At 35.6% G+C, this 23086-nt stretch overlaps 3 protein-coding genes, 1 long non-coding RNA gene and 4 other non-coding genes across 9 annotated transcripts; 2 read left to right on the forward strand and 6 right to left on the reverse strand.

Annotated features, from left to right (window-relative positions):
* Nucleotides 1–294: 294 nt before the first annotated feature.
* LOC111470823 (mitochondrial import receptor subunit TOM40-1-like) lies at nucleotides 295–5511 on the reverse strand. The gene is made up of 11 exons (XM_023116464.1): nucleotides 5120–5511; nucleotides 4962–5043; nucleotides 4741–4840; nucleotides 4566–4661; nucleotides 4419–4469; nucleotides 3538–3603; nucleotides 2675–2776; nucleotides 1933–2001; nucleotides 1645–1728; nucleotides 1033–1128; nucleotides 295–659 (listed from the first exon to the last, which is right to left on the reverse strand). Exons 1-11 carry the CDS (start codon nucleotides 5268–5270, stop codon nucleotides 603–605), a joined length of 954 nt encoding a protein of 317 aa, XP_022972232.1. The 5' UTR covers nucleotides 5271–5511; the 3' UTR covers nucleotides 295–602.
* Nucleotides 5512–6298: 787 nt separating this feature from the next.
* Nucleotides 6299–15655, forward strand: LOC111470811 (prolyl 4-hydroxylase 1-like). Of its 2 annotated transcripts, XM_023116443.1 has the most exons (14): nucleotides 6299–6567; nucleotides 7257–7304; nucleotides 8236–8304; nucleotides 8935–8987; nucleotides 9574–9639; nucleotides 10307–10369; nucleotides 10596–10670; nucleotides 11325–11399; nucleotides 12493–12563; nucleotides 12656–12707; nucleotides 12811–12900; nucleotides 13831–13923; nucleotides 14654–14758; nucleotides 15416–15655. In XM_023116443.1, the coding sequence occupies exons 1-14, from the start codon at nucleotides 6501–6503 to the stop codon at nucleotides 15638–15640; spliced, it is 1152 nt and encodes a 383-aa protein (XP_022972211.1). In that variant the 5' UTR covers nucleotides 6299–6500; the 3' UTR covers nucleotides 15641–15655. The 2 variants fall into 2 exon arrangements, with proteins under 2 accessions (XP_022972211.1, XP_022972212.1); XM_023116444.1 differs by lacking the exon at nucleotides 10307–10369 and having other exon boundaries at nucleotides 6301–6567.
* Nucleotides 15656–16530: 875 nt separating this feature from the next.
* Nucleotides 16531–18212, forward strand: LOC111470809 (UDP-glycosyltransferase 92A1-like). Its single transcript, XM_023116440.1, has one exon. It carries the CDS (start codon nucleotides 16679–16681, stop codon nucleotides 18164–18166), a length of 1488 nt encoding a protein of 495 aa, XP_022972208.1. The 5' UTR covers nucleotides 16531–16678; the 3' UTR covers nucleotides 18167–18212.
* A 1210-nt stretch (nucleotides 18213–19422) lies between these two features.
* On the reverse strand, nucleotides 19423–21395 carry LOC111470816. Its single transcript, XR_002715113.1, has 2 exons — nucleotides 21139–21395; nucleotides 19423–20786 (listed from the first exon to the last, which is right to left on the reverse strand). It is a non-coding gene; the product is annotated as an uncharacterized LOC111470816 (long non-coding RNA).
* On the reverse strand, nucleotides 19763–19844 carry LOC111470904. The gene has a single exon (XR_002715134.1). It is a non-coding gene; the product is annotated as a small nucleolar RNA Z122 (small nucleolar RNA).
* Nucleotides 20242–20327, reverse strand: LOC111470909. The gene has a single exon (XR_002715139.1). It is a non-coding gene; the product is annotated as a small nucleolar RNA Z122 (small nucleolar RNA).
* On the reverse strand, nucleotides 20532–20617 carry LOC111470910. The gene has a single exon (XR_002715140.1). It is a non-coding gene; the product is annotated as a small nucleolar RNA Z122 (small nucleolar RNA).
* LOC111470905 lies at nucleotides 20726–20811 on the reverse strand. Its single transcript, XR_002715135.1, has one exon. It is a non-coding gene; the product is annotated as a small nucleolar RNA Z122 (small nucleolar RNA).
* Nucleotides 21396–23086: the final 1691 nt, after the last annotated feature.

The following is a 23086-nucleotide window of genomic DNA, read 5'->3' on the forward strand; positions in this document are numbered from 1 at the left end:
AAAAAACGATAAAAAGTAAACAATTCAACGAACAAAAAAAAATTATATACATATCACTGCATGGTAGTATTTTCTCTATAAATAAATAAAAAAAATTAAAAAAAAATCAACGAACAAGGAAACTTCTTTGAAAGAACTTTCTATCATAAAGCAAAGGGAAGGGGATGAAACAATTTCTTCCCTTTTTATATATCCACTCGATCACAGCATGATATTTCTTACATATCAAAATGAGCAAAGACAAGATAAGCAGATATTGTCTATGTATCAATAAGGTTAAAAACCAACCAAAAATGAAACGATAAACAAATCGAAAGCTGCTTAAGATTTCGAAGTCGACAAAAAGTTTGTCATCTCGTTGTCTAGCCCTCGGGTGAATAACAAAATTATTAATTGATAAAGAAAATTTTGAAATGGGGTGATCGATATGGCCTCTAGAAACTGCAACAGCAGTTAGATTCTGCTCAAAATAATGTGCTGAACAACAATTAACTAAGGGAACTGAGAATTCAACACCAGGAAAAATCATGCAAGGAAAGAATTCCACTATGTTTCTACCACAGCATTGGGGACACGATAATGACTTGCTCACTCTTGCCAATCTATTCTCCTACTGTCAAACCAAATCCAAATTTGTAGTCTTTCTTCCTGTGATCAATCTGCATTACATGTCACAGTTAAGAACCGATTCAGCCATGTGAACAATACAAGTTAAAAGGTGCTTGCTTGATAGTCGTTAGTCACCTTCGGTTTTTCAGTTTCCTGTTTCTAAAAAAGCGACTTGTTTCCCTCGTGAATATTTAGTTCTGTTATCTAATTCCATAGAATGTTTCTAAAATTCAAACCAGAACTTCAAAATTGAGGGGGAAGCTTTTGAAATTTAACTAGAAACTCAAAAGTGTTTTTAACAAATGTAATAAATTGTGAAGAAATAAGCAAAGCATTGGGTAAAAGTCTCGAAGAAATTCTTGATGTTTTGTTTAGAAGCAAAATATAAAAAATAAAAATAATAACTATGCAACTTATAGGTACCTCTGCGGAAAGAATGAAATTAACACCCATATTTAGTCGCTCTTCAAGGAAAGCAGCTACACAACCATTGGAATCAATCTTCCCTCTAAGACGGCACTGTAACAACCACAACATTTACCCATCTTCAGTAATATGATAGTCGATAAAACTGGAGCAACAAGGGTTTACAGTAAAATGACCATCAGACTAGTCTGCAGTAAAATGACCCCCCATCGATTAGACAAAAAATTTCTCCATTTTCCTAGCTTACTCAGTCATATTTTTGAGCATTAAGGGTTTAAAGCAAGATTGGTGAATAGTATTAGGGCTTGTTGCCAAAAATCAGCTCTTCTAGGATTACCCCAGAAGCAACATTTTTAGTTTACATCGCCATTTTTTAACCACATTCTCCATTCCATTTCTCTCTAGATTAGCTCTACATATTTTCAACCATTATATCATCCTCACAACAATACTATATAGCAGCCAAGTGTAAATAAACCTTCTGATTACCACACAAAATCTTCAATCCCTCCAATCATGTTCTCCTTGAAAAATTAAACAGTAGTATAGGAAATGGATTGTTGATAACATATATTTGGCGTTATAGAACATTCACAAAACAGAAGCTACCTGTCGAAGAATGTAGTCATAGCCAAGACTGGATATTACATCTCTTGACATGTAGTTATACGTGAAATCAGATGCCAATGAAACCTAAAATAAGGAATAAAAAATGATATAAGATATAATGAAAAATAAATTACAAAGTTCGATGGTTCTGCCTCTTTTACCATTCTCTTCATTGTGCAGTGTTGGCTTGCTAGGAGGTTCTTTTGCCCTTTGTTATGTGTTATTTGGTTATTAATCAAATGTTTATTGTTTCGAGACAGCAGACATGCGCTGACACAATTTACTTACCTTCTCAGACACTTTTTGAACGTAGCTCAGAGCCACCATACCCGTGCTGGCAATTTGTCCAGTGGCAACCTGCAGATTGAAAAATTGAACATGACAATGGATCATCAAGGTCAAACTCTTATTCTTCCTCGAATTAAAATTTTCATTAACCCAAGAAATTTCCACAGAATCTGGCCACAATCAACAAGTACAATTTTTTTTTCAGAAAAGAAAACAAGATACTATTAGAATGGCACAACTTTTCTTGCATAAATTCACTAAGAACAAAGAAACCCAATATCTTCTATGATATCTCAAGGGAGATGGTGGATAATGATTTTTGGAAACAAGCTATATATATTTCAACATTATTCATTTATGCTATTCTAATAATATTTTACATTGAGAATCAAACTTATGACCAACAAAGTGAGAAAATAATGCCTAACTATTTGAGCCAGTCTGTCGTTATGAAGTTATTTCCATGAAAAGTTCAAGAATTTATGCGCACACAGTATATATCATAAACAACTTATTAAAAGTTTATAAGAGAATTTATTTAATTAATGATAACTGATTAAAATAAGAAATTCATCAAACAACACTAAATAAATACAATATAATATCATAAACTTAAAGCTTCATATAGCCAGTAGATGGAAATTAAGTTATTATAAAGTAAAGCCAACCTAGAAATTTCATTTTCCATGGTAATAGAAGGTAGAAAATTAAATAAGTCAACTGATGATGACAGTTACTATACCATCTTATCTGTGTTGTATCTTGCAGCATAACCAATACCGGACTTCCTATGCTGACCAGCCCAAAATACTTCACCGCCCAATGAAAGATGGGAAGATACACTCTGCAAAAAAAAAAAAAAAAAAAAAAAAGATTATTATCAGCACGGTCTCTTTATGCCACACAGCTGAGAAGAGAATGATGGCAGAGTTAAAACATGAGCAAAGCTACAGAAATTGCTCAAATTGTCAGGCATCCTATATGCAAAAATTTCTAGACTTTCACCCTATCTCCACCTCTATTCCTATAGAGGCAGTGTAACATGAACATCTGGGGTTTGGGGACACATTCCACTACCTCAAGGCATTTAGGGAAATATGAAACGAGCATTTTGTTTTTGAAAAGGAGAAATGTATAGTTATGACAAAATAGAAACCAAGGAGACAAAAGGATCAACGTTTTTAGAAGCAGAGTGCCAGAAGAACAAGCAAAATCAGATCATAAATACAGAGGCCTGTAACACCTGTACGTGTATAGCGAGCAAGTGTGAGATTGTCATTGTCTAAAATACGATTCCAGCGGCTGGAGAAGGAAATGTGTCCTTATCAACTATATTCACTAGCAAAAGGGGAGAGAAAAAGGATGACGAGCAGAAGGTAGTCCAGTTGTCAAAAAAAAATGTATACCCTCAAAATGCAGAATAACGTAAGTCCAAAGGAGAAACTATTAAACGAGAATCTCCAATTTAACAAAATTTTATGCAAAGGTTTCAAAAATTCTCCCAATAAAAACTAAACTCCCAAACTTGTACAAGGCTATCAAGAATGCTTGAGCAACTATAAAAGGACAAGCCAACATCATAATTAGAACCATTCAGAATTGTACCTGAATGTAACTTGCTCCAAATAACGCACCATTGCCTAATTGAAACTGGGTTCTGAAGTCTCTGCCCTGATTCAAAAATAATTCCAATTGACAAATACGAAGGTATTAATATTTTTTATCAAAATTTTAACTGTTTAACAATAAAAGGAAAACATAAATTATGAGAACAGGTAACTCGTAATGGCAATCAAATGCTTAAAATATAAATATCTAATAGAGAAAGCTGGTGTTTTCCAAACCCTAATTCCCTTACCGCCACCACCCTCCCCAAAATATTACCGAACCTGACATTAGAACTACTATATATCTCTCCTATGCTTGGAGTTAGAAACCGTAGGGTGCTTAATATTTAAGGTAGACAATCTCAAGGTGTCATGAACCAGAGACCAGTAGTTCAAATCCAAAAGATTTACAATGCAGCCATTAAGGTTAAGAAGCCTAGCACGCACATTGATAGATTCCATTTTTCATAAGACATTCTTTATACAAGAGCCGGAACTAAATTTGTATAGGTTAAGGTTTAAGAGAAAAATCCAAGTCTTCATGGAGACCTAACAACAAAATTAAACATCATAGAATAATAGCTGACGTTATTACTCAGCTGACATTTACGGTGTAAATATATTTGTGGAATTTTTAGAAGAAGGGAAGGCCAGCAAACAGAAGAAACCCAACTAACAAATAAAGGAAGGCAATAGTATCTTTTTAAAGACATTGTTCTCAACTCAGTTCAGCAAAAAACGTGATTGCTAAGGAAAAATGCCACACTTTGATGGGCTAGAGTAATAACTATAGCATATAGGTCATATTCGTAACAAATATATCACATCAGGGTGGAAATAAGAATGTGCAAGATCGTAAATTTAATAAGACTTGATAACCTTATAATCGAAGTTGACCATCCCATGTGACATATGTGGCTCATTTGTCAGCTGACAGAAAAAAGAGAGGATGATATCAGCAAATAAAATTGAATGAGAAGAGAAGTATGACAGCACCTGATGATAACCAAGAAACCATCAGATTACCTGTGCATTGGCCTTCAAAGTGAGATTGTCAGATAAATCGCACTTCACTCTCGCATTGAGCCTTCCATCGGTGAGTATCCTCCCAAAAAGCATCAACTACATATCAGTTACCAATGCCATCACGTTGTAGCTCAATATAACAACGAAACAACGAAATGTCAGTCAGTGGGGTTACCTTCGGGTCTATAAAGTTAGCACCAAACTCGTAGTTGGCAGTAGGGATTTTGATGGTCTCAGCGGATTGAGCAGGAATCTCCATTGGTCCCATAGACACGCTGATCAGTCGTCGATGGTGGACAACGCATAGTTATCAGATAAGTCAATTCACTATGTGACCCAGAAGACAGGACGCAGGGAAAAGATCCGAAGAAACACATGACTAAAAAGCAAAACTACCTGTGGCTGAGGGAGAACTTTTGATTGAGTCCTTTGGTGAAATCAAATCGCATTCCTTCAAACAGCTCCGGCTTCAAAGACACTGTCGTAACAAATCATAAACATCAAACAACTCAACTCAGTCACAAACGCATCAGTTTTAGAGAACAGAAACTTACTGAAAGCTTCACGGTGAATCTCCTCGTAGGGGATAGGACATGGGAGATTCAGGTAATCCACTTTCTCGTCCTCTGTCTTCTTCGGTGGAACAGGCAGGGCGGTCGCCGTAGCCGTAGCCGCAGCGGTGGTCGGAGGGGCAAGGCCAGCCATTGTATATTATCACCTACAAGAAACGGAAATGAACCAAGCAACACGGCAGTGGAAGAATTTAGAGCGGTAATGGCACGTCGAAAACGATTGTGAGTGGAGATTGATTGAGGCGACGTAGATTTCTGAAGATCAGAGAAATGTAGCGATCAAGAGAGCGGGAGAGAGGTAGGTCTTTCTCTCTCTAAACCCCGGAGAGGATGCAGATGCTCTAAAACCCTAGGACCAGGTCGAAAGGTGTAAAGGCGACCCGACCCAGTTCGGTTTTTATTCAAGCAAATTCGTTTTTAATTCAAATAAATGTTTAGTATAGATTATTATAATGTAAGGATATTAAATTAATCAAAATTGATTTTAGGTTAATTAAATTAAGATAATTGAGTTTATAATTTAACCTTACTTTGACACGAGTATGGTCAATTTAAGTTGTTGGACTTATCTAATTAAGGTAATAAATAAATTTTGGTTAGTCAGATAAATAATTAATCATCCATCCCGAATAGACGTGTTTTAAAACTATGAGGCTGACGAGTTATGTGCAGCGGGCCAAATTAGAAAATATCTGCTAGCAATGAGTTTGGGCTATTACATGAGATCCCGAAGAGGGAAACTAATTATTTTTTTTTATAATAGTGTGGAAACTTTTCCATAATAGACATGTTTAAAATCCGTGAGACTAATAGTAGTACTTAACAGGCTCAAAAAAGCAATATCAACTAGCGGTGGGTTTGGACGGTTACACGTACCTTCCAACACACTAGGCATACGAGCCCTCCCTCTCTATTTCTAAGCTATTTAAGCTTTCTCGAAGAAAGTATAGTCCAATGCTCGAAAAAATTCAAAGCCTTCTAAAATTACAGATTAAATAGTCAGGTATGCAACCAAGTCTGATGTGAATTATCATGCTAATTTATTATTTGGTTTATTGTTATTAATGTCAAAATATTGAAGGAAAAAAAAAAACAAATATTAGCATAATTATAGTAAAAAAGGGAAACTTTATTCCCAACACAAACAAATTACCATTTCTTCGGCGTTACAAAAGAAATCAAAGTAAACGCCAAAGAAGAACGAAGAAAGAACAAGGAATGCTAAAGGGAATCAATCCACTGTAGTGTAAACCGGTTTTTCATTGTGTCCCTGAGCTGATTACATCTCACACCAACGGCTTCTCCTATCGCTCCTGATTTCCTGATAGTTTTCCCGCCGACTCAAAGTATCGCTTCGGCTGTCATGGCCTCCGGTCTCATGAGGATTGTCTTTGGTCTCCTAACCTTCGTCACCGTCGGCATGATCATCGGTACGTATTTTCGTTTTTTCTGTTGTTTTCTGATGATTTGATGCATCGGCGTTTGTATGACTTGCTATTTGTTCATTCGATGTCCAAATGGACGTTTATGATGATTTTGGACTCCGTTCTCGTGTGTTGTTGTGTTTGGATGAACTGGAGTGATAAGAGGCCTTGCGCTTTGTTGAGGTGTCTGTCAATGTAAGTTAAATCTCGGAGCTGTGTTGTAAATCTTATTCCTTCCGGAGGAGCTGTTGCGAGTAATTATTCGTTGAGCTGGCTAGGTTACTTTAGAGGAGTGAGGGATTTCTTCAATCATTAGCGAATCACGTCTCATTTTCTGTTTCTTTCTAATCGTACATTTTTGATCTGTCACCTGTTCTATCAGAGTTTGGCACCTGCATGGAGGAGGAGGACTTGTAAATGTTCCTTTCGTGTTCGTTTTCTGCAAATTTACTATTTACATAGATTTTGTGTAATGGAAAGGAAAACATTATCGTTTTTCTTTTTTCTATAAAAAAAGGAATTGCAGCTTCTGTGTTTGCTTTGAATTGAACTGTTATAGGATGTGTCTTCGTACGACTTGGCTGGATTGTTTGTGCGCATTTGATCAAATTTAGTGTCTTAATTGTGATCATGTATTTCTTAAGAGCTACGAACAGTTCTGACTGATAAGGTGCTTTCTTCAATGGTAATTACAGGTGCTTTGTTTCAATTAGCATTTATAAGAAGGCTGGAAGACTCTATCGGTACTCTTCTTGGTTTCTTTGTCTTCTAGGATGGAAAAAATTGAAATTATAATGAAAGTATCCGATATTTGGATGGCGAAATCACTTTTTGGGGTTAGATTTGGATAATTTAGAATATTGCATTTTCATTCACTAGGATGTTTCTGAAGAAGCCCCGTTATCATGTCTACTCATTTTTTCTCTATATATTTTAATTTGAAACAGGAAACATTTATTAATAAAAAAATCTATAAAATGTTGGAAATAGCACTAGGCTTCAGTCCATACGTAGTCTGAGTTAACTTATTTTGGTTCTAACAAATTGAAGAGGAACGTACTTTATATCCCATAAAAAAGAAAAGAAAAGAAAAGAAAAGTACGATATAAAAATATTTCCGATTGGAAGCCTTAAGAGAATTCACTTTCTAAAGCCTGCCCCACAGGCTTAAAGATGTTATAAGGTCGAGTTCCATGAAAAAGAGGAAAAAGAATCAGTTGTAATGGTAAATACTTATTGTAACAGTTCTTTTGTGGAACTTGACTACTTTTTTTTAAATGGACCAAGTTTGGAGCACATAGAAGTTTATCCTGAGTGTCTGCGCTCATGATGGATCAATTTGAAAAATAGTGAAGGAAAGAAACCATGTTTCTTGCACAGATAATATTCAATTTATTTCTCTCAAGTAGATGTATGGATCTCACTAGGATTTGAAGCATTGTTTGCACACCATAAAACTTATGACTTCCTGGTATTTATATGGAAGAATGACTGTATGACGTCGACTCTTCATTTAGCCAAGTGCTCTTGACGTATCTATGCAAAACAATATAATCTATCTTTTCTGACAGCATGGCATTTGCAGGGTGCTGGCTACATCCTATATGTTTACTAGGCATGATTTATTTAGTGTTTTCAAAATTATTGATTTTTTTATGAACCATGTCTTTCCAGGCACTGAGTTTTTATCAGCTGGAAGGTTACGTAAAACTCAGTATGATGGCCAACGTCAATTCCTTCAAGGTTGGAAAGATTATTATAGGATCATCTTGAACACAAAATTTTACCATATTAAGCATTCATCTATGTTTTTACTGTAGAAGTGTTCTCAACGTCAGTTTATTTCATATGATGAAGACAAAATTTCTTAATGCTTGAATTATTTTGTTCTGTTTCCGAGAATTTTAGCCTAGCTATATTTTATCCACAATTATGACTGAAAGTTTCCTCCTGCATGTTTATTAAAAATTATGTTGTCATATAAGGAACATACATATTTTTTTGTTTGTAATTGATCTATTTTTATTCAGACCAGACATTTTGGAGAACCTCATTTATTATTATTATTTTGAAATAAACTCCTTTGGTTGGTTATATTCCTCATCCTCTCTTTCAAATTTGTTTCATAATTTGAAACACTTCCTTCTTATTCACACAAACACACAAAAAATATTATTCTTGTTTTGGAAAGATTAAATGTTGGTATTAAGGTTTGAATCAGAGCAAGTTCAAATAGCATTTTGTCAAAAATAAATCTAAAAAAACAAAAAGTGAGATTTAGAAAAATATAGTGAAATTGTCTAATAATCAGCATGTTTTTCACACTGACTTATTCTGATTTGTCTTATCCATTCTCTTTTCCCTTATTTTCAGGTCTTCCTAATTGGATTAACGATAAAGAATCAGAAATTCTTCGTCTTGGCTACGTATGCATCTCTATTTTTCTGTTTATGATTACCCTTATTTTTTGAAAATGCCCTCCCTACAATACACACACAAAAGGAAAAAAAAAGGAGGAAACGGTTCTTGAAGGTGGATATCGCTTGACTCTCCAATTGGACATATTTTATGCAGACGAAAATGGTCAATTCACTAAAATCCAAATGAAAATAATTGAAACAACGTTTCATATCTTACATGTGGATATCAACGGTCTCTTTTCATTACATCAATGAAAAGTTTTGTTTCTTGTTGAAAAACATGTGGATATCAATTTGTGAAAATATTTCTTGAGAGCGACAAAAATAGTCAATGAAGGATATGCAACTAATCAAGAAATTTTGTGTTCAAAATATTGCTTATAACGTGATGTACTTGTATCATGTCATTTCTACTACCAGGCCTGCTCTTTTACATTGATGGACAGTCTTTTCTAACATTTAAGTGAAGTTTTTTTTTTATCCTACGTATGTGCGTTTAGGGGATTAATCTTTAGGCAAGTCTTACTTATTATCATTTGAAGTTTCCTTGATTTTCCTAAAAGAAAGTTTTCCATTTTACTTTGTGGAATAGGTTAAACCAGAAGTAGTAAGCTGGTCACCACGAATCATTGTGTTGCATAATTTTTTGAGCTCAGAGGTGAGCATTATCTGGTCAATATGTAATCTCTTTTGCTGGATGCGTCAATTTACTACAAATTTTTTCCTAACAGAATCTTCATCAAAGATAGACATACTTCGAACTAAATGTCTGAAACGACCCAAGCCCATCTTTAGCAGATATTGTCCTCTTTGCGCTTTCCCTTTCGGGCTTCCCCTCAAAGTTTTTAAAACGCGTCTGCTAGGGAAAGATTTCCACACCCTTATAAAGGGTGTTTTGTTCTCCTCCCCAACTAGTGTGGGATATCACAATCCACCCTCCTTTAGAGCCCAACATCATTGTTGGCACTTGTTCCTTTCTCCGATCAATGTGGGACCCCACCAAATCCACCCCCATTAGGGGCCCAACGTCCTTACTGGCACACTGCCGATAGCTTTTGTGTTATTATTATTATTTGGGTGGGGGTGGGGGGGATTTGTTAATGAAAGAGCTTTAGCATTTGAAATCAATTTTTCTTAAAAGAAATGCACTTTTTTTTCCTGAAATTAATGGTCATCCTCCGTAGGCTGCCTTCTTTTGTGTTCTTTAATGAAGTTCCTCTACAAATCTCTTATAAAAAAAAATCTGTCGAAAATATTCTATATTTAAGTCACATTTGATATTTTCTTTCTGGAGAAGTTGGTAACCTCCAGATATTTGTCTGAAGAGAGGCAGACTTACTTGCAGACCTCCTCAACTTATCATCCAGCCGCCACAGCTGGGTATCGTGGTGAGGGATAGGCTCTTACCCTCAAACTTTTTAAGAAGGAAATATCCTTTTAGAAATGATCTCAGTTATAATTTCTAATTGTATCGTTCTTTTTTAGTTTTTGGCTATGCATTATAAATCTCACTTCTAATGGAATTGTATCAATTCTACTTCTGGTTCAAGAATCCTACATTTTGGATAGAGGTACACGATAACTTCTGCTTTGGCTAATTGATTCTTTGTACAGGAGTGCGACTACCTTAAGGCAATTGCACTTCCTCGCCTTGAAATTTCCACTGTTGTGGATACAAAAACAGGGAAGGTATGTATTATACCTTTCTATTAGTTTCAAGCATGATAGCCAAGTAATTTTATCTCTTACAACAGGCAATGGTTTTCTCTTGCTTATTACTTGTTGTCCATTCACTATTCTTGCTCTCAACATATCTATGAATGTTAATTGTTGAATTAGATCCTACTTCCTGAAAATATAATGAATTAACTATGGGTTTATACTGTTTTTTTAAAGATTTTGGGAGTACTTTTTTTTTTCTTATATTGGTTTTTCCTGAAACCCAAGACGCTCTCCACACGAGCTAATTGCTTTGCTTGGTTAAAGTGTGTATTGTTGCAAATTTATTCTGATAGTTCTGACAATATAAAATATCAGATGGTATATTTGTATTGACGGGCCAATGCTGTTTTTTTTAATGTTATTTTTCTTTAATAATTTTTTAACACTTTATTGTAACTTTTTTAGTTGCCTGAATTTACTCTCTTGATAGATTCTATTATTCAGGATTTTGATTGATAGTTTAGCTTCTTTCTTTTTTAAACAATATATATATATTTTGTCTATGAGGATCCCCCTAATGATGCTCTTTTGGTCGAATGATCTATATTTTTTCCTTATAAAAAAGGGTTTCCTTCCAGTTAGCCTTTATTTATTACGGTCTCTCCCTTGGTGGAATTTCAGGGAATCAAGAGTGATTTCAGAACGAGCTCTGGAATGTTTTTAAGTCATCAAGAGAGAGATTATCCAATGGTCCAGGTATTAATTTCAAAGAAATTGTAGGCATATTTTGATGATTTAAGTAATGGATAAGCATATAGATGTGCTCAAAAGTCAACAGATTTTATGGAAAAAAATTTCAATTCAGTTAAAGTTATTCATTCAGATCAATTTTCCTATATATTCTACTTGTTTCAGACAAAATTTTGATTTAAAGAAAACAAAAATGATCATATACGACCCATTTACAGTATTACTGGCATGCTAAGCAATTCAGTATATAGTTCTGTAAACTATAGATTATTCCACATGGTTCGCTTGTTATTGGCTCCAATGACAGCTGCATCTTGGGTAAATTTCTTTGTTCTTTGACCTCCTTTTTCTTCGACTTATATACTTTAATTTCTTCCTTCACATGAACCAGACATTGTTTACATGTTGCATTTCTATAACCACCGAGAAGATGTTGCTTCATTATATAAACCCCTCATTTTGATACGTTTGAACTAAAACCACAAACTAATGCATTTATATTTTCAACACTATTCAAACGAGCATATTCCGTGACATATCTTTTCTTAGACTGCCCTCGGTCCTCTAACCAATTACTAATAACCAATAACCAATTTAGTCGATCAAATTATTATCTCATATTAGAATCTTAGACTAAATGACTATAACCGATGAAAATGCACAGTTAGATAGAGCAAGAGAAAACAGAGAGTAATATGGAGAGAGGGGAATCAAGTGAGGAGTGAATTGGAGAGGGAGAAACATCCGAATGAGAAATCAGAGAGAAAGGAGATTGAGAGGCTGAGAGAGAGGGAGAGAGAGAGAGAGGGAGAGAGAGAGGGAGAGAAGCCCATGCATGTAAGGTTTTTATAATTTTTTTAATAATAAACCACCACTTTACTTTAAAAAAATATAAATAAAAATTAATTCAATAAGCATTAGAGATGAGCAGAGCGTTCGCCTCAGGGGCTTCATGGAAGGCGCGCACCTTGGATGCACCTTTCTACTAACGTCTTGGTCTTTAGAAGCGAGGTGCTTCCCATGAGATTTGCACCTAGGTGCACCTTTTAAAACACTGGTTGGTGATGGACTTCCTCTGTTTTGGAATCTGTGAAATCAGGCAATCGAAAAAAGAATTTCTGTCTATTCTCAAATACCAATTGAAAATGGAGAGCTCATTCAAGTATTAAGGTATGGATATAATTTTGTTTCTGTGAAGATGCATGTGAACACGAAGATTGGTTTGTACTTCAGTTTTAAGGCTAACATTTCAAGCAGTACAGGTACGAGAAGAATCAATTATACAAACCCCACCATGACTACTTTTCTGATACTGTAAGATTCTGTTATTTAGTTATTCTTATTTCTATTTTAAGCATGCTAGACTCGTGCTTTTACTGATAGCAAGTACCGTTTCTTCCACGTGTTCTTTTTACAGTTTAACTTGAAGCGTGGTGGTCAGCGAATTGCAACCATGCTTATGTATCTAACTGATAACGTTGAAGGTGGAGAAACCTACTTTCCGAAGGTATTTACCATTTTCCTTGCTGAATTAAATTTCGTTGGTATAGTGCGTTCGTCTTCTTACCCTGTTTATAAAAACCAACCAATTGGGAGTTGATACTGTATAGTGCGTTACGATGTTTATAAAATCCAACCAATACTTAATTAATGATGGACATGGCATAGGCGTTACGGTGCAACATTTTGTTAAATGTTAGGAATGGGTATGGAAGGGACACATTTAATAAAAAATTCCTGGGGCGTGCTGTTGGGGCAATGGCATCATTTAGGTTATATGGTTAAAAGTTGTCTATTTACGTTTCCGTTATTTAAAACTTATTTTTCAATAATATTTTTAAATTTTTTTACTCAACTTTGAAAACAAAAGGTTTCATATTTTTTAAATTTTGGTTACAATTTGAAAAGAATTAGAAAAATGTTGGCATATGGTCAATGTGAGTCGATATAAAGGAGGAATGAGTTCAAGCCGTGATAGCTACCCCACTTAAGATTTAATGCCCTATGAGTTCTTTCAATCAAATATTATACGGTTAGGTGGTAGTTTTGTGAAAATAGTTGAGGTGCACACCAGTTAATTGAAAGGCTCACTGATATATAATACTAATAACAACAATAAACAAGGTAAAAAAGTTACATCGTATTTAATTAAGTCATGGGTAACTGCGGTTTAGAAACTAATGTACATTTGCAATAATCAACTTTTCCCAGTAGAGTAGCCTATCTGTGACAAGGAAGGCCACCCTAAGTTAGCGAAGTTGCCTACTCTGAGATCATAATAATTTAACTTTTAAATTGTTTTCCCTTTCGGACATGAATACAGCTATCGGTAGACAAGACAATGTCGGCTTTTCCCCTTTTAAAATTTGTTTTTCTCGGTCGTATCCATGTTTTTGGAATGTTGTATCCTGAACTTTCCTTTTGTATGTTTCCTCAGGCTGGTTCTGGCATGTGTAGTTGTGGTGGGAAAACCGTCCCAGGGTTGTCAGTTAAACCAGTCAAAGGAGATGCAGTGCTTTTCTGGAGCATGGTATGTATCTTTTGCCTCTCAAAACGGAATAAAAAAGTGAAAAATTATTGATTTTGAATACTAAACCACGTGATCAACTCCCAAGTGGTGTCCTGATAAGTACCCGGGATGTTTGGAGGAGATACCTCCAAAATGTTGGGTCGAAGCTTGAAGTTGAGAACCAAATAACCTAAAATTTTTGTTCTCTTGGAGTTGGGCTTGGGGAGGGTCATGAACATAATGGAAAAAGTGAGGCTTCAGATATGAGCTTAGTTTCAATTTAGTCTTTTTATAGCTTAAAAGTTTCAATTTTATTGTTATGTTTTGGGCTTAATTGAAGTTTACTATGTCAAGTCGTTACTATATCGAATACGTGAAAATGAGTTAATGTTTTCTATTTGACTCGTTACATTAGGGGATCATGTGAGACTTTATATAGCTACCTAACAAATAGAGGTAAATGAGTGGATTTTAAGTAGGTATAGGGACCATCTGTGAGATTTGACCAAACTCGAGGGACTAAGTTAAAACTTTTAGAATTTAAAGACTAAATTGAAACAAAACAAAAATCACAATGCGACCCTACTGAAACGAAGCTCAAATCACAAGAACCAAATGAGTAAAAACCCGTATTCGGAATTCAAGAAAGAAAATGCTAATTTGCTCAGTTAGACTCCATATTGATATGAATGTGGATGTAGAGGTAGCTATTGTATTTTTTAACCATTTCCTCTTCATGGAAACGCTTCAGGGATTGGATGGACAGTCGGATCCTAATAGCATTCATGGAGGTTGTGAAGTACTGGGAGGCGAAAAATGGTCTGCCACAAAATGGATGAGGCAAAAGAGTACTCTGGTAGCCACACCTTAAACTCTACACTTCCATTGTATATCAGCATTGAATATTTTGTTACATAACAAATAATAAATTTATAGTGGGAGAAGGAAAGAGAAAAGGAGAGCCTAATTTAGATAATTTAGATAAATTTATGTGGGAATTCTCTAGATACCCTTGTATTATTATAGATATATCTATCTTTTTGCAATTTGGACCATTTGTCTCTGATCAACCGAGTATGCCACACCAAAACAACATGTCATTCATGTATATGTATGAGGTAGGGCTGTACTTTGTACTCGACAACCTACCAACCTGAACTGACCTAGCCCGAATTATAGTGGTTCAGTTGGGTCGGATTAGCATTTCAGGTTAAGTTGCGTTAATTTTTTTGAGCCTGAATAGATTGGGTTCAAGTTTCAGGTTTATTAGACAAAACTTACGGAAGGACTCGAACCAAACAAAATCTTATAAAATAGAGTAAGACATCTTGCATATTCATGAGTTTGTTAGGGTGGTTATTCGTTGTCACTAGGAATGCTCGGCATAGGTTCGACTCCCGCCTGATTTTATTATAGTTTCTTTTATATTATTTTATTATTTGTTTATCATTTTTTATTTCATAAACGTCTCTTTTATGAAATAAAAAATGATATTCAAATGATTACGTTGTAGATATTCAAAGGTCACACTCCCAGAGGACCCCAAGATGGGGACGCCAAAGTTGGGAGGCTTGTTGATGGCGATCAACATCTCAACGCTGCCAAAGTTTCATTGGGAGTTCTTGGAATTATTACACAGGTGATCACATCTCCCTGGTCTCTTCTTTTTCTTCTTCTTATTAGACCATCAAAATCCCTTTTCATATCAAAATTCTTTAAAGTTTATAGGTTGACTTAATTATTTTACGATTAAATTGTAGTCTTAAATTGCAAGAAAGTAATGGCGCCTACCAAGTTCATGAAATCAGGATAGGGTATAGCGAGAGAAAAAAATGATTGCAATAGAGAGACTATCAATCATGTCAGATTGAAAATCGAAATTGAGGAAGAGAGAGGTGAGTGAGAGAGAACAAGTCAGGCAAAGGGGCAAGAGCTATTGTGAGAAAGAGATCCGGGAATTCATAACCTCAATTTTGTAAGTCCAACTACCATATCTATGTCAAATGGGAATTCAAAATTTAAAATAAAATGAAAATATAGTCTTAAGAATTGAGAGTTCAAATTACCAAAGGGACATTAATTGAAAATTCTAACCTGAAAGAATAAAAGAGGGTGGAAAATGATAGGGAGATGTTGGCGAATGAATAATGACATCCAACAAAAAAATAAATAAATTGGAGAGTGCTTTCACGTGGGCTATGCCCAAAGTTGTGGTAGAGGACAACTCTCCTACGTAAAAGGATACAAATTGATTGGTCATTCCTTTCCCAACGATATCTAGGATTCAGAATCCAGGTTTTTTCATGCATTCCTTGTGACAGGGTCATGTTACTTATCGATTTTGAGTGAAAATTATCCCTAAAGACCAACGTGAGTTCTTTTAGCATTTTGTGTACTTACTCCCATGTATTAGAGGTCATCAAATATAAAATTGCATGTTTAACTATAAAATTCTTATTGATTGAGTGACTAAAAGATGTTGTACCTTTTTTATATAGGTATTTTTAATTCTTTCAAGTGTTATTTAGTTATTTTATTCTTAGAATCGTTCTGATTCTGATGTGATTTTAGTTTATTCATATCATCTACTTCATTTCGATCGGGTAAAAGTGATATACAAAGTTGATTAAGTTGATTAAGGTCGATTGGACTTTTGTGGACAAATTATTAAGTAAAATTACCGCACAACTAAGCGATAAATAAAGCCCCTTCATTGTGAACTCCACCTTTCTGCTTTTCCACCTTCCAAAGCTGAGTCCCGCCGGCCGACGGAAAAATGGGCTCTGTAACAAACTCCGGTGAGTACCATATTCTCATGCTACCGTTCATGGCCCANGGCCATCTCATCCCCTTCCTCGAGCTCGCTAATTTCATCCACCGGAAATCCTCTGTTTTCACCATCACCATCGCCTGCACCCCCTCCAACATCCAATACCTCCGCTCCGCCGCCGCCGACTCCAAAATCCGCCTCGCTGAACTCTACTACTCGAGCTCCAACCATGGCCTTCCGCCAAACACCGAGAGTACTGAGAATCTCCCTTTAAATCAAATCGACACCCTGTTTCATTCCTCGACCGCCCTCGAACTTCCCCTTCGGGAACTGATCTCCGACCTCGTCCAGAAGGAAGGCAACCCGCCGCTGTGTATAATCTCCGACGTGTTCTTAGGTTGGTCGGTAGCCGTCGCCAGGAGCTTCAACATTCCAGTTTTCAGTTTCACTACATGCGGTGCTTATGGAACTCTGGCTTACGTCTCTCTCTGGTTGAATCTCCCCCACCGGTCATCCACCAGCGATGAGTTTTCTCTCCCGGGGTTCCCGGAAAATTGCCGTTTCCACCGCTCCCAGCTCCACCGGTTCTTACTCGCCGCCGACGGCACCGATTCCTGGTCCAGGTATTTCCGGCCGCAAATCTCCTATTCTTTGAGCTCAGATGGGTGGCTCTGTAACACCGTCGAAGAAGTCGAGTCATTCGGATTGAAACATTTGAGGGATTACATAAAATTGCCCGTCTGGGCAATTGGCCCGCTTCTCCTCCAAACCAGCTCCGGCGGCCGTCGCCGGTGGGGGAAAGAGAAAGATTCCGGCGTGGGTTTAGAAACTTATATGAATTGGTTGAATTCTCACCGGAAAAATTCGGTTCTGTACATTTCCTTCGGATCCCAGAACACAATTACCGAGAGCCAGATGATGGAACTGGCTTACGGATTGGAAGAAAGCGGGAGTGCATTCATATGGGTGGTGAGGCCGCCATCGGGACACGACATGAAAGCAGAGTTCAGAGCTCATCAATGGCTGCCTGAGCATTTCGAGGATCGAATGAAGGAGACGAATAGAGGATTGGTGATCAGAAACTGGGCACCCCAGTTGGAGATTCTAGCGCATGAATCGGTGGGAGCGTTTTTGAGCCATTGTGGGTGGAATTCGACGGTGGAAAGCTTGAGCCAGGGAGTGCCGGTGATCGGGTGGCCGATGGCAGCAGAGCAGTCGTACAATTCAAAGATGCTGGTGGAGGAAATGGGGATTGGAGTGGAGCTGACGAGGGGGAAAGAGAGTGAGATTAAGAGAGGAAGAGTGAAGGAGGTGATAGAAATGGTGATGGGGGAAGGTGGGGAAGGGGAACAGATGAGGAACAAGGCCGCCATTGTTAAGGACAAGATGAGAGCTGCAGTTATGGACGAACAAAAGGGTTCCTCTAACACCAACTTGGTGGACTTTCTTGAATTCATTCGAGCCAAACAGAAGAGTCTAAACAAAATCAAATAATATGTTGTTATTTTTAACTTCAATAAAATTACTTCATTTTAAAATTTTTGGAAAGGATTAGATAATTTTTTTTAAAATAAAAAATTCATGCATAGACAATTTTAAAACAAGATATGACAAATGGTCCAAATTAATTTATTTATGAAAAATTGGAATATTAAAAAGATACATTTATTAATTTAGAGTTTTAAATGATATAAATTCTAAACCCTAATTCAAGTTTAAATACCATTTAATTAAATTTAAATTAATTTTAAAAAATAAAATGAAGGTAAATATTAGAGGTAAAAATGGAGAATAGAAATGGATTCATTTTATTGTATTATCAATATTATTATTATTATTTGTTGGTTTATGATTATTTTTTTTTATGTAATTATTGAAGACCTTATTAACCCACGTCTCCCTTGGTGACATCCACATGCTTTGCCTTAATTTAAGACCTCATAAAACTCACTTTCTCGTAATAATAAAATGTTTGGATCAAAGTACCTTAAATTATTTCTAATTTATTAGATTAGTTAATTGTAGATAATTAATAATAAATTATTAAAATAATTTTAAAGTACTATTATAAATAATATACTTTTTAGATTTGTTTATTTTATTCAGGAATCACTCTACTATCTTAAATTTTTTGAATAAACAAATTATATAAATTTTTAAATGGTAACCATTTAAAACCTAAGGAACCATAAAAACTAAATTAAATTTTTTGAAACAAACTAGAAAATCATATACGTACTTAGCCTTCTAACATTTTACTTTGTAAGAAAAGCATTCCCCCTTAACTTGTTTAGGTATTTTTCAATACCCTTCTTTTTAGGATCTAATTCTTTGCATTTCTTTAAATTACTTAATTCTTCGATTTATAATGTACTAGTCAGTTAGAAAAAGTTTTATCCAAGTTTTAACTTTATTCAAGCCCTTCTTACCTATTGATGAACCGTTCTCATCTTTAGCTAGAGATAGTTCATAACCTTGACTTCGCTCACGAGGCTAGGACTTGGGTCAGGGTTTAGGCCACGTATTCACTGATGAATGAGGCTGATATGTATCAAATTAAGTATCACAATCAACAATAATGAACATTAACTCTTGTGCATGTACCACACTAAGATTCATCACCCAACCATTTTTAATAGAAATTCAAACCTCTAATCATTTAATAGTTAAAAAATATGATAAAGATAAGTATGCTATGCTTAGATAATATAACTATGGACACAACATAGCGTAGGGTTTAAACCAAAAAATGAATTTGAATGCCCTGAAAAATGGGAGATTTTATAAAATGTTGGTTACACCATCTTCCCTCTATATATGAAAATTTCATACAAATCTCTGGCTGTTTTAAGGTATATATCCCTAAAGTGCCAAAAATTGGTACAACCAAAATCACCCAATAGTAACTATTGGAAGGGAGAACGAAAAATATAAACAAACAAACTTCAAAAATGAGGAATTTCAAATAAATGAACTAAGAATATAAATGTATGTGGGGGGTAATTCCATGAAATGTAGTTTGGCCAATCCAACAGGATCTTTGAGGATTTAAGAGAAAGACCATCGTCATCTTGGATAAAAGGAACAATATTAGGGATCAGACTGACGTGCAATAGAGTTCAGCACAGTATCTACCTCTGTTGAACATTTCAATTTGTCTTCATTTCCCAAATTTCACCTTGTAGCCCATGAACATAATGGATGTGGGAAAACAAAAAATATAATAGAAAAGAAATAACACTCAAAAAAGTTTTTAAGAGTTTTGAGTTAGTTTATAATCTCCTTTCTCCATGCTCTGAAAACATTTGGGTCAAGCCAAATTTGTACTAGCAGCATGGGCAACGTCTTCTGACCCCAATTTGAGAAGAAGATTTTGGAAAACAGGGCATAGAGATTTTGAAAGAGAGTTCAAAAGCAAAATCGAGACTTTGAAAGCAATGTTATATGACATACTGGCAAAAGGCAACCCAACGGCCAAAGGAGCTTATAACTTTTCAGGGTAGGGGGAGCAAAGTAACTAAAAATCTTAAGATTTAGAAGCTTGGAAACAAGAAATATAACATTAACAACAAGGGATCAGACTGACGTGCAAATAACAAGTTCAGCATAGCAACTGCCTCTGAAAGTATTATGTAGCTTATCATCATTTCCCAAACCCAATAAAGTAAAATAGTCGCTTGGATGCACATCACATTTCTCATCCCAAAAAACATAAAAAGATTTTCGAAATAAGAAAATAAAAAAACATGAAAAGATAAAGACCTTTTTCTTTGTGAATGATCAAAAAACAACAAAAGTAGCAAACCAACCACATATCTTTTAACATTTAGAAACTTGGAAATGAGAAATACAACACTAACAAGGGATCAGACTGACGTGCAAATAATAAGTTCAGCATAGCAGCTGCCTCTGAACGTTTTCTGTAGCTTGTCATCATTTCCCGAACCCGATAAAGTACAACACTAGCATGGATTCACAACACATTTCTCATCACAAAAACATGAACGATTTTCACATTTAAAAGCTTGAAAATGAAAAATATATCATTTACAATAATGGATCAGACTGACGTGCAAATAACAAGTTCAGCATAGCAGCTGCCTTTGAAAGTTTTCTGTAGAATGTCATCATTTCCCAAACCCGATAAAGTAAAAAACAAGAACAATCTTATGAACCCAAGACAAACAGTTACCAAAAAATAACAGAGCGATAAAAATTAGAAACACATGTTGGTGAATATCGCTACTTCATATATATTCAGAAACCAAGAAGCTAGATCATTGCTTGAACTTTGCAATCTCGCCAATAAAACCAGAACTTCATAAACATTGCTCATATTTGGTTATGCGATAATGAAGATCAAAACAGAAACTAAGTAAAAAGTAGATGACTCATAATTAGTTATGCGATCATACGATAAGGCAGACACACAGACAAAGGAAATGCGATAAAGATTAGTGAAGTACCTTTCACGGATTTTAACTCACGCGAAGAAATCCACACATCGTTAGCAGTCCGACACTCAAGTAGAAAAAAGCTCAAGAGCTCCACCGGAAATGCCTCGGGTATGTTGTTGTAAGTACCATCGCTAGCATTATGAGTATCGCAACTGTGGGTGACATCGGGGTTTCTCTTTGAGCTGGGGGCTCCTTCCTAGGGTTTCGAAGAGAAGCTTCAGAAACCTCGTCAGATTTTTCTAAACCCCCATTGACGTAGCTTGATGGAAGACTTTAGGGTTTCATAAGTGGAATGCAGCAACAACTCCTATATAAAGGAAATTTAGACCTTTTAGTGCGCTTGTAGGAATGGGCTGGAAAGCCCAGTTCAATAGCCCGTAGCCCAAAATCCTGGCCCAAATCAGGCTCACAAGTCCATCCATCTCTTTCTTTTTTATTTGGGCCGGCCCGTTAGAATTAAGTTAGGTTTTGCATTATTTAATTCAAATTAATATACATTAAAAAATAAATATATACATAAATTACACTTTTTGTGCGGAGAGGTTCCCCACCGTTATACGGAATGCTTCGTAGCGTGCTCGATGTATAATTCTGATACCATTTGTAACAACCAAAAGTCACCGCTAGTAGATACTATATGCTTTGGTGGCTCGTTACGTATCGTCATCAGTCTCACAGTTTATAAACGTGACTGCTAGAGAGAGGTTTCTATATATCTTTATAAATAATATTTCGTTCCAGTCTCGAGTCGATATGGGATTTGTTTCAGCTCTCGACTTTATTTTTCATAGATTCTTCATCCCATTTAAGGCAAATCTTTAGCTCAACGAGTTAAACGAGCATAGATTAAAAAATAAAAAGAAATAAAAAATAAGGGAGTTGGTAAGGTTGAAACTCAACCATCCTTTCAATTTCTCCCAAAAGACATTTTTTAAAGATCGAAGCATGGCCTTTCTCCACTTCTAAAGTGTTTGACCTTTTTATTTATCTTTTATTTTTAATTCTCAAATAATAAAATCTCAACAAATTCAAACACATTAATCTCTTCAATTCCCCACTATACCTTATGGTGGAATCACCACCTTTGCTTCTAGAAGTTGACAAACTTATTGGATCCTTACAACAAAAATACCAAATCTTCCTCTTTTCCTAACATTTTACTAAAATATATCCTTAAAAAACATCGTGCTAGGGTACGACTGTATCAATTTTTATGCTTCAATTTCATATTCTCGAGTGGGAATAATTAAGTGGCATGTCCAGAAAGTGGTCTTGTTGGGTTGGATTAGATTGAATTCTTTTAAATGTACGAAGGCAGTAAAAAATGACTAAGACTCCAAAAGAGTCGAACCTCGATTAAGGGGAGGTGTTGGATGATAAAAGTCCCACATCGGCTAATTTAGAGAATTTAGGGATGATCATGGGTTTATAAGTGAGGAATACTAACTCCATTGGTATTGAGCACTTATGCTCAAAGTGAACAATATCATACCATTGTGGACTCCAAAAAGAAAAAAGGAGTCAAGCCTCCTCGAGGTACGAAGGCAGTAAAAAATGACTAAGACTCCAAAGAAGTCGAGCCTCGATTAAGGGGAGGTGTTGGATGATGAAAGTCCCACATCGGCTAATTTATGGAATTTAGGGAATATCATACCATTGTGGAGAGTCGTGTTCGTCTAACACGGCCAACTTATACTTGGAAGTAAAGCATACCTAAATTTTTGCATGAAGGAAGTATATTTGAAATGGGCTTTCATGGGCCAGCTTTGCCGCATTAGTTCCTTCATTAATGGGCCGCCCTAATAGCCCACACACACACAATATATATACATTTTTAGGAAGTATATTACTTTGTAACAATTTGACTTAACTTTAAATGGTCTTCCTATTATTATTTTTACTTTTATAAAAACCATATATCTGATTTAATGATAATAATAATAATAATAATAAAATA

Source organism: Cucurbita maxima, unplaced genomic scaffold (genome assembly GCF_002738345.1).
Source record: "Cucurbita maxima cultivar Rimu unplaced genomic scaffold, Cmax_1.0 Cma_Scf00047, whole genome shotgun sequence".
NCBI lineage: Eukaryota > Viridiplantae > Streptophyta > Magnoliopsida > Cucurbitales > Cucurbitaceae > Cucurbita > Cucurbita maxima.

What these genes read in the sequence shown, in the direction of transcription:
- LOC111470823 (XM_023116464.1), bottom strand. Translation starts at nt 5,270, where the DNA reads ATGGCTGGCCTTGCCCCTCCGACCACCGCTGCGGCTACGGCTACGGCG. An exon ending in GATTCACCGTGAAGCTTTCA is followed by an intron (nt 5,044 to 5,119) that starts GTAAGTTTCTGT and finishes TTGTTACGACAG; the next exon opens with TGTCTTTGAAGCCGGAGCTG. An exon ending in TGGTCAACTTCGATTATAAG is followed by an intron (nt 3,604 to 4,418) that starts GTTATCAAGTCT and finishes TTTTTGAATCAG; the next exon opens with GGCAGAGACTTCAGAACCCA.
- LOC111470811 (XM_023116443.1), top strand. Translation starts at nt 6,501, where the DNA reads ATGGCCTCCGGTCTCATGAGGATTGTCTTTGGTCTCCTAACCTTCGTC. An exon ending in CACCGTCGGCATGATCATCG is followed by an intron (nt 6,568 to 7,256) that starts GTACGTATTTTC and finishes TGGTAATTACAG; the next exon opens with GTGCTTTGTTTCAATTAGCA. An exon ending in ATAATTTTTTGAGCTCAGAG is followed by an intron (nt 9,640 to 10,306) that starts GTGAGCATTATC and finishes ATTTGTCTGAAG; the next exon opens with AGAGGCAGACTTACTTGCAG.